The 16,718-nt window shown below is 43.3% G+C and overlaps 2 protein-coding genes across 8 annotated transcripts in view; one reads left to right on the forward strand and one right to left on the reverse strand.

Moving 5' to 3' along the window:
- LOC114553116 (zinc finger protein 271) overlaps positions 1-16,718 on the forward strand; it is a 687,947-nt gene that overhangs the window by 353,880 nt on the left and 317,349 nt on the right. The window lies entirely within an intron of this gene.
- Positions 168-16,718, reverse strand: part of LOC114553117 (zinc finger protein 239) — a 134,890-nt gene continuing 118,339 nt past the window's right edge. For 2 of the 7 annotated variants that reach the window (XM_028574275.1, XM_028574277.1), the window contains exons 2-5: positions 11,236-11,388; positions 5,598-5,806; positions 5,187-5,349; positions 168-1,290 (exon numbers count right to left, since the gene is read on the reverse strand). In XM_028574275.1, the coding sequence (XP_028430076.1) occupies positions 421-1,290; positions 5,187-5,349; positions 5,598-5,806; positions 11,236-11,328 (1,335 nt within the window). In that variant the 5' untranslated portion in view covers positions 11,329-11,388 and the 3' untranslated portion in view covers positions 168-420. Of the gene's footprint in view, positions 1,291-5,186; positions 5,350-5,597; positions 5,807-11,235; positions 11,389-16,432; positions 16,706-16,718 lie in introns of those variants that run through there. The other 5 variants (XM_028574272.1, XM_028574273.1, XM_028574276.1 and 2 more) reach the window with 4 other exon arrangements.

Below are 16,718 nucleotides of genomic sequence, written 5' to 3' on the forward strand. Positions count from 1 at the left end.
TGGTGTGTGTGTGTGTGTGTGTGTGTGTGTGTGTGTGTGTGTGTGTGTGTGTGTGTGTGTGTATCCGTCCCTAGGGATTGTACAGTTCCAATCTCAGCACCGCTGTAGACTTAGAGGAGTTCCGTTTTGACACACACACACACACACACACACACACACACACACACCTTGTTTAAAGAAATGCAGACATTTAAATTGTTAATAAATAACAAAAAAATTGTTGTTGTACCAGCAATATCTCCAAGTTTTGTTTTTCACTATAGAAATCTCAAATGTCATAATGATTTGCCAATGCAATAGAGTACCGGCACCTTTTTTCTTCCAATTCAAGCACTGGAGAGAAGATCAGAAAATAACAACACAGCTATCATGAGGGCATGAGGAGGAGGCAGGAGGAAACAGCTTGGCTTGGAAACATGTTCACAACGAGGCAGTGTGAATGAGCTGGTGTCTTTTAAGGCTACTTTTCTGAGAAAACACTTTCCCACATTGTTCACACCAGTACGGCTTCTCTCCAGTGTGGATGAGCTGGTGTTTTTTAAGGTTACTACTCCGAGAAAATTTTTTCCCACATTGTTCACACCAATACGGCTTCTCTCCAGTGTGGATGAGCTGGTGTTTTTTAAGGCTACTGCTCCGAAAAAACATTTTCCCACATTGTTCACACCAGCACGGCTTCTCTCCAGTGTGAATGAGCTGGTGTTTTTTAAGGTCACTACTCTGAGAAAACATTTTCCCACATTGTTCACAGCAGTACGGCTTCTCTCCAGTGTGAACGCGCTGGTGTTTTATAAGGTCACTACTTTCAGTAAAAGTTTTCCCACATTGTTCACAGCAGTATGGCTTCTCTCCAGTGTGAATGTGTTGATGTCTTTTAAGCGCACTACTCATAGAAAAAGTTCCCCCACATTGTTTACAGCTGTAAGGCTTCTCTCCAGTGTGAACACGCTGGTGAGCTTTAAGGTTACCATTCTGAGAAAAGGTTTTACCACATAGATCACAGCGGTAAGGCTTTTCTCCAGTGTGAATGCGTTGATGTTTTTTTAGGTTATTCTGTCGCTTGAAAGCTGAACCACATTGATCACAGCTGTAAGGCTTCTCTCCAGTGTGAATGCGTTGATGCCTTTTTAGGTAACAATGTAGTGTGAAAACTGCCCCACATAGATCACAGCGGTGTAGATTGTCTCCAGTGTGAACTCTCTGATGCATCTTTAAATATCCAGATGTTGTGAAGGATTTGTCACAGTGTTGACAGTGGTGACGTTTGGGTCCCTCTCCTCCTCTCTGTTTCTATAGCAACAGACAAACAGAGAGATAGAGAGAGAGTTAGTGAACAACCTTCTTAAACCCTGGACTTGCTGTCACTCAAAATATTCATACAATAATTTATGACAAAATGAAGGAAAATATGTGTCTGTTGCAGACATGGTATTATGGAAGCAAATGTACTTTTCATAACTTTTATAAGTTCAGAAATATTCTACAATTTTCAGGCAAGTTTCCCCATTCAAATGATTGGCAATTTAAAAACTAAAACATTTGCACAATCTCTTCAGTTTTACTTTGTTAGAAATTCCATGGTAACTTTAAAATAACACAAACCTTTCATACATTCTGGGTATTTTTCATCCTTTAACATAGTTTTTTTTCACTGGTCAATTTCGAGATTTTGGGATATTTGTCTTCAACATGTCTTCTTTCAGACTTGTGGTGAAAAAAAGTCCAAAATACACATTTTAGTCTTTATTTTACTACACTTTGTCTGTTTGCGTCTAAATCATCCCGCTGCTCCGCGATCGCTGTCTGCACCCTGTCATCACATATACCGTTGGAAAGCTCTCTCTCTCCTCTACAATGCTGTCTGGTCCAAATATGGTCATATCCTTTTCATCAGCCACCAATTGTGAAAGTAAAAGGGGGGGGGATTTAACTCTAAATGCGCAATCTCATTGGCTGATGCCAATTTCTGACAACGTGATTGGTTTAGAATAGACCTTTTGAGTGAATGAATGAAAATGACTTCACGTCAATCAATCATCGAAAAGAGTACAGCAGTTGTCACTTGCAAGGGGGAAAAGGAAAATTAATGATGGATTACCCGGTGAAATGCCCTCGGGAAGCGCATCTGAACGTAAGCTGTCGATGGGAAAACGGAGGGGTGGTTTAGATATAAGCCAATCTGTAAATAAAGGTGAAGCACACGCTACACAACAGTGGCTGCTTGATTGGTGATTTAACTTGTCCTAATTGTGGTATGTCAGGGCTTATAATTAATATACATCCACAGAATCATGGCTTCTGTAGCAGTTTATTGCTCGAGTGCTGTCTGTGTAAAGATGACAAGTACCGCAGGAGCGTGTACACATCTACGCAACTTCGAGATGAGTCAAGAAACAATGTCGCATTTGATGTGAATGTGCGAATGGTCCTCTTGGCACACGAGTTAGGATTGGGATATGCAGCTCTCAGAAAAATAAGCAAGGTGTTGGAGCTCCCTGGCCTTCACCTTAAAACTTATCAGAGGCACGGCCAGAGAGTGACAGGTAGGTTATGGAAACGGGGTTGTGTCAGAAAAGTTGAAGCAGCCTGTAGAATTTCTAATGTCAAAAATGGCCCAATATGTGTGGCTATTACAACCTTGTAACATAACGTTACTGTAACAATATTTGTTTTGTATGGATGGAATAAGGATGTATTTATAAGAAGAATAAAATGCCATCTCATTCATTATATTGTGTTGCGGTGGTCAGTTTACTTACTTTTACAGTACAGATTCTTGTGTACTGTATCTATAAAAACAAAACAGTTATTGATACAATACACATTTAATTTTAGCGGCAGAAATTGAGAGGGGTCTGGAGTCACTTCACAGGACCAGGGACCAGGTCAGGCAGGCCTATGCGGATATTGATACAGATGTGGCAGAGCTGCTGAGGGAGGATGCAGATGCGGTCATAAATATCAGTGTGTCTTTTGATGGCACTTGGCAGAAAAGAGGGTTCACATCACACTATGGGATCGGGGTGTGCATCGATATTTTTACAGGACTGGTGATCGACTTTGAGGTTCTATCCTCCTATTGCCATGCGTGTGCCCTTAAAGAAGCTTCCAGGCATGAAGGAAAGATTACAGATGAGGAAATGGATAAGCTTTGGCTGGAAAGCACTGTCGTTACTGTCACCACCATCAGGGAAACCGACATGCTGAGGATCACAAAAGCCGAATCCATCCAGTCTGAGAGTGCAAAACGTTGCAGAAAGACTCTGAGCACAGCTAAGAAGCTGAAAAGGCATCAGGAAGAGAGGGGTTGAGGGGCCTACATATGGTGCAGGCATGGCGAGCTAGGCTTTCAACCCTCATGGGTGAACTTTGTGTTCTGTGTGGACATTGTGTGTTCCAAGGGACATAGAAGACTGATGAGTTGCATTTGTGGTTCTGATGAAGGTCTGATTTGGCATTGTTTTATTCAGTTGTACATTGTTGGTTCAATTCTGTGGTTTACTTGTTGAATGTTTTAATATGATTTGTAATTTTACAATATTTTAAATTCATTGTCTCAAAATGACTTTTGTTCTGGGTCCTAAATTGTTTTATTTATATAAATTATTTGTAATGTGTCTAAAATATTAAATTTGGTTTTGTTTGTTAGGACACCAATTTGTTTTAATATAAAAATCTTAATTTTGGATACAGAGGAAATGAACTAAATGCTTTAAAGCGATGGTTTAATCTTAGCTGTCTGAACAAAATAAAACTTTTGGACATTGGAACTTGGGTCTTAAAAAAACAAATTACGTTAGACAATATTGAAATAGAAAGAGTAAAACACATTTTTGGGAGTTGTCCTTGATCACAAAATATCAAAGTCCATAGCTATTCTGAATAAAACCAAATATATTCTTAATACAAATTCTTTGCATTTATTATATCAATCCCTCATACTTCCATATGTAACTTATGGTGTTGAAGTTTGGGGGAAAACATATAAAACAATTATAAATCCAATCTTCTTACTGCAGAAAAGAGCAATTAGAATTATAAATAGGGTAAATTATCATGAATCGACAAATCAGGTACTTAAATTTAGTGAACATGTAGACTTTAAAATCGCAGCTCTAATGTACAAAGTATTTAATAGTATGTTGCCAGACTGTATCCAAAGGCTGTTTCAAATAAGAGAATGCCATTATAAACTGAGGGAAAGTTGTACTTTTACTAGACCAAAAAGCAGAACAAATGAAAAACAAAGGAGTGACTCGATGTATGGAGTTAAACTGTGGAATGAATTAGAAAGTGACTTGAAAAAGATTAAAAAGAATCTTTAAATATAAGGTGATTAACAAATATAAAACAGAAGTGTGAATACCAGAATGTGTACAAAATGTATTGGACTTCTTCTGTTATACTGGGGTATATAGCGTATATTTAGTTTCTGTAACTTTAATTTTTGTATGGAAAAATATACTTTCATGTAAAAAGGGTAGGTGTAATGAGCTGTGGCTTCAGCCTACACCTTTTCGGTCTTGTTTGTTTCTTGTCGCTATGTATGTTTGACTGTTGCAAGTTACAGATGACCGAAAAAAAGAAAAGAAATTAAACTAAACTAAATCTCTCATACGCCAAGTCCGCAATCTCCACTTCAGTAGTACTTATATACAACAAACTTTCCAGTCTTGTACCTAGTTATATTATGAAGACATGTACAGAGGAATTTGTAAATATATTATTCCTAGCCTGATTGATATAACATTTTATTCCAAAAAACATGGCGAAAATCAATTTTTTAAGGCTATTAACAGTATATTCTGATTTACAGGATAATAAAAGTAGATATCCATAAATCCCTCTGTAATTTTGTCCCCATCTAATATGTGAACACATTGAAAAAAATAATTTTGAACCTGGCTTTATCCAATACTCAGATTTCGATTTTTTAAAATATATGCAAATTAGTGCATATTTAATTAGATAATGCCTAAATATTTAAACATTTACTTACAGAAAATGTATAATACATTTTCTTCTCATGTTAATGTAAGTAATCAACTGGGAGAGTTTCATGGTTATATCTGCTGGTTACATATTTTACCCTATTCATCTGTAGTAGTAGTATATTAATATTAATTCATATTGAGATTAAATTTCTGGGACTCTTCAGTCTGGAGTAACCTCTTTCCTTCGCTCACCTCCTCCTCCTCCTTCCTCTTGCTCCCTCTCTCCTCTGAGTCACCCGAGGCCTCACTGAAAACTTTCCTCTTGCCCTCCTTCTTCTCCTCCTCGTGTTTCTGCATGTACTCTGTGATAAGGTCGGGGTCCAGGTTGTCTTGCGGCTCCCATGTGTTATCCTCACTGGAAAGGTGAGTGCAGACAGAAGAAAATCTCCTCAGGCTTTGTTTTTAGGCAATACATTCTCACTCTAATTGGTAATTCGTATTATTCCTTTTTTCTATTGTCATTTTGTAAGGTTATTTGTGGGTCTGCAACTTAGTGTCAAAAGACATTCAACTTTGAGGGCATGATACAATGCCGAAATTTATGCTGCAGATTATCTGCAATTTTTAAATGAACAAGTATTAATATTATAGACTAATACTTACTCCGAGAACCCCTTCCATTTGAGCAGAAACTCTACTCTTCCCTTCACCACTCTGCGGTCCAACACCTTCTCCACCACATACTCCTCCTCTTCCTCCTTCACTGCTGTTGCTGTTGCAGCTGCAGGAGGTGCTGTAGGCTGCTCCTCCTCCTCGGCCTTTATGCCCTTCTTTCCTGCTACGGTTGCCAGCTTGACATCTGCTGAGGGCTCCTTTGGTAGACCCAAGGGAAACATGCAGAGATAATGATACAAGAGTTAGAAGAACTAATGGGAGGTGGGAGTAAATCATAGTTTACCATGTTTAACTATATTAGTTCTGTTTGAATGGAGAAAATGCAAGGGCTGATGAGGTGACCAATCCATAGGACTTCAGCCTCAATCACCGACATCAAGTTCATTCACCAGAAAATTGCCAGATGCTCTTCGCCTTGCAAAACTCAGTTCGTTTTGGGAAACAACAACAAACTTTGAGCTAGCGAGCTACACGCTAAAAATGGCAAGTTTAGAACAACGTTTTGATCATGCAGGCCAGGGGGCTGTTTCACAAAAGAAGAATTTATAAATCCAGGATAACAGATAAAGCAAGGCTTGACCTAGTCTAATCTGTGCAGCGACTAGAACCAGTAAGGCTGAGGAGTGACTAAGTTGAGACAGCCGGAGGCTGCCAACCTTGAAGCAACCTTTTAGTACAACCCCCCTAGATTACAATAAATTAGTATCACTGTGTAGAGGAATGGAGTGGATGAATGGTTGTAGGTGTGTGAAACTACACAAATGTTTTCTAATATCCTGTGCAATATTTTGTGCCCATATACTTTTGTTAGTCTAACCAATAGGAGGCGGAAGGAGCTAATAAATAGGCCTAAGTACTTCTGTGTTAAAGATGAGAGTCAGACCAGGTTATATACCAACTTATAGCCTTCTTCTGATTACTGAAGGGAAATTAAGTAGTCAAAGTAATGATTTACTCATAAAACAACTTTAAATAGGCCTAAAGCAACTACTAAAAAAGCCTGGCAGAGACACAAATAACATGGGTCAGATATTTTCAGATAGGCTTTTAAAAGGTTGACATGGCTGACACTGCATTATGTCAGTTGCCATCACATTGGCCTAACAAATAGCCCTGTAAGAGCCATTTTCATTGGTTTGGGTGAAGGAAACAAATTGTCCACTGGAGGCACTAGTAGGCACATGAGCCTATATAGGTAGGAACCTTTCAACAGGTAACTAGGGGTGCTGTTAAGTGAAGGAGCACAAACAGTTTTTGACCGCATCAAATCGCTACAGTTCGCAACGCTCATGTGGATGATGAAATGTTTGTTAATGGAACTTGATGGACACATGGTTTCTTGCACGGTGACATGAAGAACTTTGTGATCAATAAATTCCCAGCACAACGCAACGATGACTATTGGAGTCTGTGATTTCAACAAAAGACTAGTGAGCTGTGTCAGGTAGAAGAGAGCGCGTCAGCTAGTTTACTAGCCATAGATTGATTGTTTGTTTGATTGTTTAAGTCTGCATAGCAGCCCCACAGTGGATTTAAGTTTTAGGCTTAGCCATTATAAGCCCTATTGTATGCTATGTATCATTAACTGAGCTCGTCACAGCTGGACTGTGGTGGTCAATGGTTATGATGTCAAGGTCATTATTAAAGTTCATAAATTCAATTAGGCTAAAAAAAATAGCCTAACTGTTACCTTTATCTTACGTTAATCAGCACCTCGTCTGTCTAAAACCTTTAAGTTTTCTAGCCATTCCACCACTTTTCTAACTTTCCCCAACTAATGGGAAGGATGGCAGGTGCGATAGGCTAGCCTATTGACACTATGAACGTTTCAGGGGTGGTCATGCTCCTCCTGTCTCATGCCTTGGCATGTCCAACGGTAAATTCAGATGTTCAGAATACAACAGTAAATTCAGATGTTCAGAATAGCTAAGTTAGTGAGGATGGGAGGCATGAGACGGGAGGTCTCCAGGCTGCAGACCTGTTGCCCCTTCGTGACTGATATCGAAGTCTGTCTTGCACACGGTGCAGAATGTGTGCTGAGGTAGCCTGGACATGTGAAGGCAAGGCCATCTCTCCCGAAAGCGATCAAGAAATCGCTGTGGTTTCCGAACCCTTTTTTTGAGGCGGTTCAGCCATGGCATGCAAGCCTACAGTTATCCGGCCAGCCTGGCTTGATTGAGGTACTGAATTGAATTAAACACACAAAGCATTTGGCTAGGAGGGCAGGTGGGCGGAGGGTTAAAATGCAGTGCTCTCATTGGCCGAAGGCTTTTCACTCCACCTACACGCTGTGGCTCAGCGGCAGAATCAACGTCATAGATTGCATGGAATGCGTACCTAGAGAGCAGCGAATCGTACAAGCATACATAAGGGTCAAAATGCATGCAGAGTATGAAAAATGTTGGCAGGTCTGCTAGGTGGAGTCAGGCTGAGGATGAGAGACTAGGATAAGAGCAGTAGTTCATAAATGTATATTTTAAGATATATCCTTCAGTTGGTCCTCTATTATCTGTCTGGTTTTTTTTTTTATTATAGGAGGCCGAGTTTCCTTCTCTACATATTATTATATGCTTTGCTCCCTCGTATATATGGCCATAGAACAGAAAGACACTGAAGGCATTGGATTCTAGAATCTAGAAACTATAAAGAGAATTAAATTATAAATATAATGCACATTGAAAACATGAATGTAACATTGTTACATGAAGGGACGGTAGTCTACACTATATAGTTACTGGTCCAATGAACTAAGACTAGAATTTGGTAGGATTGTACAATTAGCATATTTCTTAAAAAATGTACAATCCTCCCAAAGTATAGTCGTTAAAGAATACAAATAAATTAATCAACTAAAATAACTGAAGGTGCATTGGTATAGAAACACACACATACAGCACTTTATATATTGCCCTTAGTAACTGACTTCATTTAAAACACATTTGGCAACTTTATCAGCCTTTTCTAATTATCTCAACAACTGCAGTAATATATTCATCAAACTTCTAACAACAATATGAACAGCAGTCTTCATACAGTAACAATATAACAGTAACAATGTCACATGAATAATTATAAAACATAATGGTCACAACTTTAAATAATAACAGTAGTTAAATGATCAGCAATATGCACCTGTTGTATTTTAATGCAGGCTGATAATAATAATAATAATAATAATAATAATAATAATAATAATAATAATAATAATAATAATAATAAGGTAAAACCACTGCTGAGTGAACAGAAAAGACTAGGAGGAGTAATAAATCCTGGCTGTTAGCATGGTCAGAAGCAAGCTAGCTGTTAGCCTGGTCAGGAGCAGGCTAGCTATCCAGAATAAATCTCCATGGTAACCTATCTGCCTCTGCTTTTGTGCAAAGTTGAGTCAAGGCTAAATTCATCCAGGATAACGGGAATATCCCGGCTTATTCCCTTACCCTGGTTTTGTGAAATAGCCCTTTGGTTGGTTCTTTCTGGGAATAAAGATTTACAAAGAATATGTTTAACTTTACGCCATTTTATATTGTGGCATCACAAGGGGACGTGTGGTAGAGGGGCGCTATTTTCCTCTACAGGAGTGGCTACCCAGTGGCAAAATGGCCACCACCCACACTACAAGTCCCAGAATGCACCGCACAGGGAGGTGCAACTGCCTCAGCCTGTTGATTACTGCAGGTGCCAGGGTTTCCTTTGTTAATTTGACCGTGGCGGCAACATTTCTGCCCCCCATGGTATCAGAAATAGGGCTGCTTTGTTAGAGTGCATGTTGGAGAAGGTTTGTATTTTAGGGGCATTATTTACATGCTGAAGTAGTTACACTGCATTAAGACAATGGAATTAATAGTGGGTTTATTGTTATTTACTACAGAATGCTTAGCCTATATGTCAAGATCAAAGTTGGCCTATAGAGTAACTAAAAAAATACAGTTCAATCACAACTGAAAATATGCCTCATTGTGTGTGTGAATAGAGGTGAATAAATATAATTGTCTGTGTTGCAGCAAAGTGTCAGTTCCGTTTCATGGGGGGGAGGGGGGTTCGGACCTGCCCCCACTGCTAAAAAAAATCCTAAAGGAAACACTGAGGTGCTCATGCACTGGAGGAAGAAAAAGAAAGCAGAGGCAGAGAGAAGAAAAGCAGAGTTCATGGGGAAAGAACCTAAGCTACCAGGACTTTGCTAAACCTAGTAGTTTTATTCCCAGTACGTTTTTGAGTTTGAGTTACTGTTTTTCGTTGGACTATTTTCTGAAAAGAATGCTTAAAATAAAACCTCTGTTTGCCTGCAACCACTTTTTGGCTGGTGTCTGCCCAACACCCCACCTGCTACAAAGGAAAACCTCTCATGACATCACAATATCTAACTGGGATGTTTTGGGACCGATGGTGGCAGGATTGCTGCGGGTGAAGTAATGTTACACAGGGTGATACACTGGTGAGAGCAGATTACATTTACCCATGTATGCAGCTCATTTAAATAGCTCACTTTACCTTATTGTGTCAACAGTTAACTTCATTTATATTACATGTAGCTAGGGTTGGGTACCGTTCACATTTTTACTGGTTCCGGTACAGACACCTGAAATTTTGTTCCGGTACCAAACGCTACCTTTTTCCAGTAATTTCCCTTTGTAATAACAAAAAAAATAATTTCAGTTGTAAAAATAATTTCAAACCTATTTAACCTGTGTGTGTGTGTGTGTGTGTGTGTGTGTCTAGATGGCGTTTCTTCTATCGGGGGGGGGGGGTTGTTCTTGAAGTGGCTGAGAAGTTATCTACATAACAGGTAACAGTTTGTGATGATGGTGAAAACATGTCATCTTGTTAGGACAAAATATGGGCTTAACCCTTAGCACGGTGTTTCCATTTCAGCTGAATGAGTCTTTACTGTGTTTTCATTTACGGCCACTCTGCTTTCTCTCCTCTCTGTTGATCTATTCCACAGACAGTTCACAAAGCTCTATTGTCAATAAAGGAAAAGAAAAAGAAAAAGTTTGCCTAAACCACTATCTAGGTTTAGGAAATACCTCTGGTACTTTAGAGTGGTTGTTGTGTCCAGGCGGCTATTGCACATAACCAGGATAAGGAAGTAAGCCGGCATATTCCTGTTATCCTGGATGAATTTAGCCTTGACTCGGTTTCACAACAGCAGAGGCATGGTAAATTTCCTGAGTAACATTATCTTCTGCTTACTTTTAAGGCAAACAGTAAAACTGTTAATTTGTGCAAATGATTAGTAGCCTAATGCTTGGATGGTATGATCATGACGGTTTCAGTTCAGAGCAGTGGTCAGTAAATGTAGATTTTTAGGCTGCTTACGCATTCAGTCGGTCCGTGATCGTCTGCCTCACTTTCTCTCGCTGTTTCATTACAGCGGCCGTGTTTCTTCTTTACAAATAATGTGTTTCACGTTATCATACTTCCACAAGAAGCTGCTGCTCACTCTGTATAAAGTATGAACAATGTGTATTCTCCATTTTAGCGTCAGGAAATCTGTTATCGACCTCGCGGTCTGGTAAGGAAACGCTCAAAGCCAGGCTGCACAGATTAGACTAGGTCAAGCCTCTCTTCATCAGTTCTCCTGGATTTATAAATTCTACTTTTGTGTGATACCCCCCTGAACACTGACCTGAACATGGCTGGTATCAGAGTCCCAGTCTGCTGCTTGTCTTCTGGGGACCTTGTTGCTCCGCTGCTCCTGGTTCTGGTTGTCCTCCTCCATTCCTCTCTTGTCCTGAAATCCAGCAGATGTCCACTGGGGCTGCTGGACTCACTCTGGATTCTGTTCAGTACAAATCAAAGCAGGCAGAGATATTCAGGAGCTGCTGTCTCCTCTCCTTTTCCTCACATCCACACTAAGGGTGGGGGGAAAAAAATTGATACAGCATAGTCCATCCATCCATCTTCGTCCGCTTATCCGGTGTCGGGTCGGGGGAGCAGCTCCAACAGGGGACCCCAAACTTCCCTTTCCCGAGCAACATTAACCAGCTCCGACTGGGGATCGAGGCGTTCCCAGGCCAGGTTGGAGATATAATCCCTCCACCTAGTCCTGGGTCTTCCCGAGGCCTCCTGCCAGCTGGACGTGCCTGGAACACCTCCCTAGGGAGGCGCCCAGGGGGCATCCTTACCAGATGCCCGAACCACCTCAACTGGCTCCGTTCGACGCAAAGGAGCAGCGGCTCTACTCCGAGCTCCTCACGGATGACTTAGCTTCTCACCCTATCTCTAAGGGAGACGCCAGCCACCCTCCTGAGGAAACCCATTTCGGCCGCTTGTACCCTGGATCTCGTTCTTTCGGTCATGACCCAGCATTCATGACCATAGGTGAGGGTAGGAACGAAAACTGACCGGTAGATCGAGAACTTTGCCTTCTGGCTCAGCTCTCTTTTCGTCACAACGGTGCGATAGATTGAATGCAATACCGCACCCGCTGCGCCGATTCTCCGACCAATCTCCCGCTCCATTGTCCCCTCACTCGCGAATAAAACCCCAAGGTACTTGAACTCCTTTACTTGGGGTAAGGACTCATTCCCTACCTGGAGAAGGCATTCCATCGGTTTCCTGCTGAGAACCATGGCCTCAGATTTAGAGGTGCTGATCCTCATCCCAACCGCTTCACACTCGGTTGCGAACCAATCCAGTGAGTGCTGAAGGTCGCAGGCCGATGATGCCATCAGGACCACATCATCTGCAAAGAGCAGCGATGAGATCCCCAGCCCACCAAACTGCAACCCCTCCCCACCCCGACTACGCCTCGATATCATGTCCATAAATATTACAAACAGGATTGGTGACAAAGCGCAGCCCTGGCGGAAGCCAACCCTCACCTGAAACGAGTCTGACTTACTACCGATAACCCGGACACAGCTCTCGCTTTGGTTGTACAGAGATTGGATGGCCCTGAGTAGAGACCCCCTCACCCCATACTCCCGCAGCACCTCCCACAGTATCTCCCGGGGGACCCGGTCATACGCCTTCTCCAAATCCACAAAACACATGTAGACCGGTTGGGCATACTCCCAGGCTCCCTCCAGGATTCTTGCAAGAGTGAAGAGCTGGTCCGTTGTTCCACGACCATGACGGAATCCGCATTGTTCCTCCTCAACCCGAGATTCGACTATCGGCCGAACCCTCCTTTCCAGCACCTTAGAGTAGACTTTACCAGGGAGGCTGAGAAGTGTGATACCCCTGTAATTGGCACACACCCTCTGGTCCCCCTTTTTAAAAAGGGGAACCACCACCCCAGTCTGCCACTCCTTTGGCACCGTCCCAGACTTCCACGCAATGTTGAAGAGGCGTGTCAACCAGGACAGCCCCTCCACACCCAGAGCCTTGAGCATTTCTGGACGGATCTCATCAATCCCCGGGGCTTTGCCACTGTGGAGTTGTTTTACTACATCAGTGACTTCCGCCCGGGAAATCGACGACAATCCCCGTTATCCTCCAGCTCTGCCTCTAACATAGAGGGCGTATTAGTCGGATTCAGGAGTTCCTCAAAGTGCTCCTTCCACCGCCCTATTACCACTTCAGTTGAGGTCAACAGTGTCCCATCCTTACTGTACACAGCTTGGATGGTTCCCCGCTTCCCCCTCCTGAGGTGGCGAACAGTTTTCCAGAAGCACTTTGGTGCCGACCGAAAGTCCTTCTCCATGTCTTCTCCAAACTTCTCCCACACCCGCTGCTTTGCCTCTTTCACGGCAGAGGCTGCAGCCCTTCGGGCCCTTCGGTACTCTGCAACTGCCTCCGGAGACCTCCGGGATAACATATCCCGGAAAGACTCCTTCAGTCAGACGGCTTCCCTGACCACCGGTGTCCACCACGGTGTTCGTGGGTTACCGCCCCTTGAGGCACCTAAGACCCTAAGACCACAGCTCCTCGCCGCAGCTTCAGCAATGGAAACTTTGAACATTGTCCACTCGGGTTCAATGCCCCCAGCCTCCACAGGGATGCACGAAAAGCTCCGCCGGAGGTGTGAGTTGAAAGTCTGTCGGACAGGGGCCTCCTCCAGACGTTCCCAATTTACCCGCACTACACGTTTGGGCTTACCAGGTCTGTCCAGAGTCTTCCCCACCCCTGACCCAACTCACCACCAGATGGTGATCGGTTGACAGCTCTGCCCCTCTCTTCACCCGAGTGTCAAAACATACGGCCTCAGATCAGATGAAACGATTATAAAATCGATCATTGACCTTGGCCTAGGGTGCTCTGGTACCAGGTACACTTATGAGCATCCCTATGTTCGAACATGGTGTTCATTATAGACAATCCATGACTAGCACAGAAGTCCAACAACAAACAACCACTCTGGTTTAGATCAGGGAGGCCGTTCCTCCCAATCACACCTCTCCAGGTGTCTCCATCATTCCCCACGTGTGCGTTGAAGTCCCCCAGCAGAACAATGGGGTCCCCACTGGAGCCCCATGCAGGACTCCAGTCAAGGTCTCAAGAAGGCCGAATACTCCGAACTCCTGTTTGGTGCATATGCACAAACAACAGTCAGTTTTCCCCCCACAACCCGCAGGCGTAGGGAGGCGACCCTCTCGTCCACCGGGGTAAACTCCAACACAGCGGCGCTCAGCCGGGGGCTTGTGAGTATCCCCACACCGGCCCAGCGCCTCACACCCTGGGCAACTCCGGAGAAGAAAAGAGTCCAACCCCTATCCAGGAGTATGGTTCCAGAATCAAGACTGTGCGTAGAGGTAAGGCCCACCAGATCTAACCGGTAGCGCTCCACCTCCCGCACCAGTTCCGGCTCCTTCCCCCACAGAGAGGTGACGTTCCACGTCCCCAGAGCCAGCGTCTGCTGCCCGGGTCTGGTCCGTCGAGGCCCCTGACCTTCACTGCCACCCATGTGGCATCGCACCCGACCCCAGCGGTTCCTCCCACAGGTGGTGGGCCCATGGGCTGGAGAGATGGGAGCCACGTAGCTTGTTCGGGCTGTGCCCGGCCGGGCTCCGTGGCAAACCCGGCCACCAGGCGCTCGCTGACGAGCCCACCATCTGGGCCTGGCTCCAGACGGGGGCCCCGGGCTTCCTCCGGGCAGGCTCACTCAGTCTCTACCTCGTTTTTCCATAGGGTTTTTGAACCATTCTTTGTCTGGCCCCTCACCCAAGACCACTTTGCCTTGGGAGACCCTACCAGGAGCACAAAGCTCCAGACAACACAGCCCTCAGGTTCACAGAGACACACAAACCTCTCCACCACGATAAGGTGATGGTTCACGGAGAAGCACCAATTATTGCACCAATAAAACTGAAGTGAGATGAACAAAGAGAGAAATGTATCTTTTTAGATACAACAGATGTTGACAAAATTGTCCTTTCGGGACATCATTTGAAATTGGGAAAAATCTGAAGTTGGAAAAAAGGTAATACTTTGCAATATATCGCAGAATATTGCAATATGTTTAAAATCGCAATAATATCGTATCGTGACGTAAGTATCGGGATGATATCGTATCGTGAGGCCTCTGGTGATTCCCACCCCTAATCCACACACAACTAAAACAACAGTCGGCAAACTCAAAGCAGCAGCTGGAGAACTGTTCCATTTCCTTCCTCGCTACACAATGAACTCGGAGTAGTTTGGAGAAAACAGCATTATATTAAACTGGGAATAAATCTAAACAACTGCACAACAAAATGTCAATATTTCTTTAAATTAAATTCACTCAGAGCATTTCAGGAAAAAGGAAACTCAATAAAAAGTGATTTTGCCGACACTAGATATCAGTCCAAAGCTCCCCACTATATGTGATTAAAGTGCTGCGAGCTGTAAGTTCACCACTTCTACAGAAGACAGAAGATGACGTCATCTCGGAGACAGCTGTCTTCCTGTCTCACTCAGACTCCGTTGTTTAGGTGAGCTAACTTACACTAACAACTTTACTGTCCTCAATCTGAACTCGGTGCAGATCAAACACCAGAACTCTGGTCCGTTTGAAAACGGGGGTCCCGGTTCAGGTGGGAACGCGATCTGACCCAAACACAGGAAGTGGACCAAAACCAGAGCATTTACTAGCCTGCAGTTTCAACCTTTCACACAGTTTACAGACTTAAATATCTGGTTTAAGGGAAGATAACTTTCAGATCCATATGTAATGTGTGTGCATGTTAGTTCCAGTGGTGTAGTTCACGTGATACGCAGGAATACGCAGTACACCCACTAAGAAAGCTCCAGGATTTCCATATACCCACTTAAAAATGCCCAATGATACGCAACAACATACTTTCCATTATACTTTTGATGTATTCTGAATTGTCATCTGTTATTTTCTTCTTAGCATAGGCTAAATAAATGGTATTTCCACCATAAATTGGTGCATTAAACCGTATCCAAAAGCAACAAAAAAGCAGTTGCTGACGCTCAAAACTTCCCTGGGGGAGGACACCCAGACCCCCCCACTATGATCACATGCCCTCTCTCCAACCTCCCCAGACTCCTCTGGCTCTCCCTCTTCCTGCTCCTCAACACCTTCATTTGGTTCTCTCCCTTTTTGGTTTCCTGGGGCTAAAAAGGACGCTATGTCCCTTCCTCGTTTCATGACAACTATTAGAAGAAGAAAAAACGGAGGGGCATGCATTACATCTCGTTTCCTAACCATCCCTCCCTACTTAACTGACAGACTGACATTTGGATATTCGCTTCTGCTTCGATGAGTTTGTTTAGATATGATGAAGTTTCTAAACATATCGAGAGCAGACATTTCCAAACTTTATTTCATTCTCAGTGTGAGGAACAAAAGGATTATGTGCAACAACAACAACAACAACAACAACAACAACAACAACAACAAGTCCCTTCCGAGATGAAATGGTTGATCTTACCAACAGGAGAACTCGGAGCTCCTCTGCTCTCTCATTCACCGAGCACCACCACACGCTGCACGCTAAATAACTATTAACGTTAGTTGATATCTGTGGTATCGTAGACTGTATGTAACGTTAGTCTGTTTAACGTTAGACTATTGTAGGACTCAATGATGCCTTCAAGTGGACGGAACCGCTGCTGAGATGCTAACAGCGTAGCTAGCTAGGTTAGCATTTGCTACCAGCGTCCTTGATGTTCTTCCAACGCTTTCAGTGTTGGAGCCTGAAAAAAGTCCGACATTTG

The sequence above is a fragment of the Perca flavescens genome, chromosome 3 (assembly GCF_004354835.1).
Source record: "Perca flavescens isolate YP-PL-M2 chromosome 3, PFLA_1.0, whole genome shotgun sequence".
NCBI classification, from domain to species: Eukaryota; Metazoa; Chordata; class Actinopteri; order Perciformes; family Percidae; genus Perca; species Perca flavescens.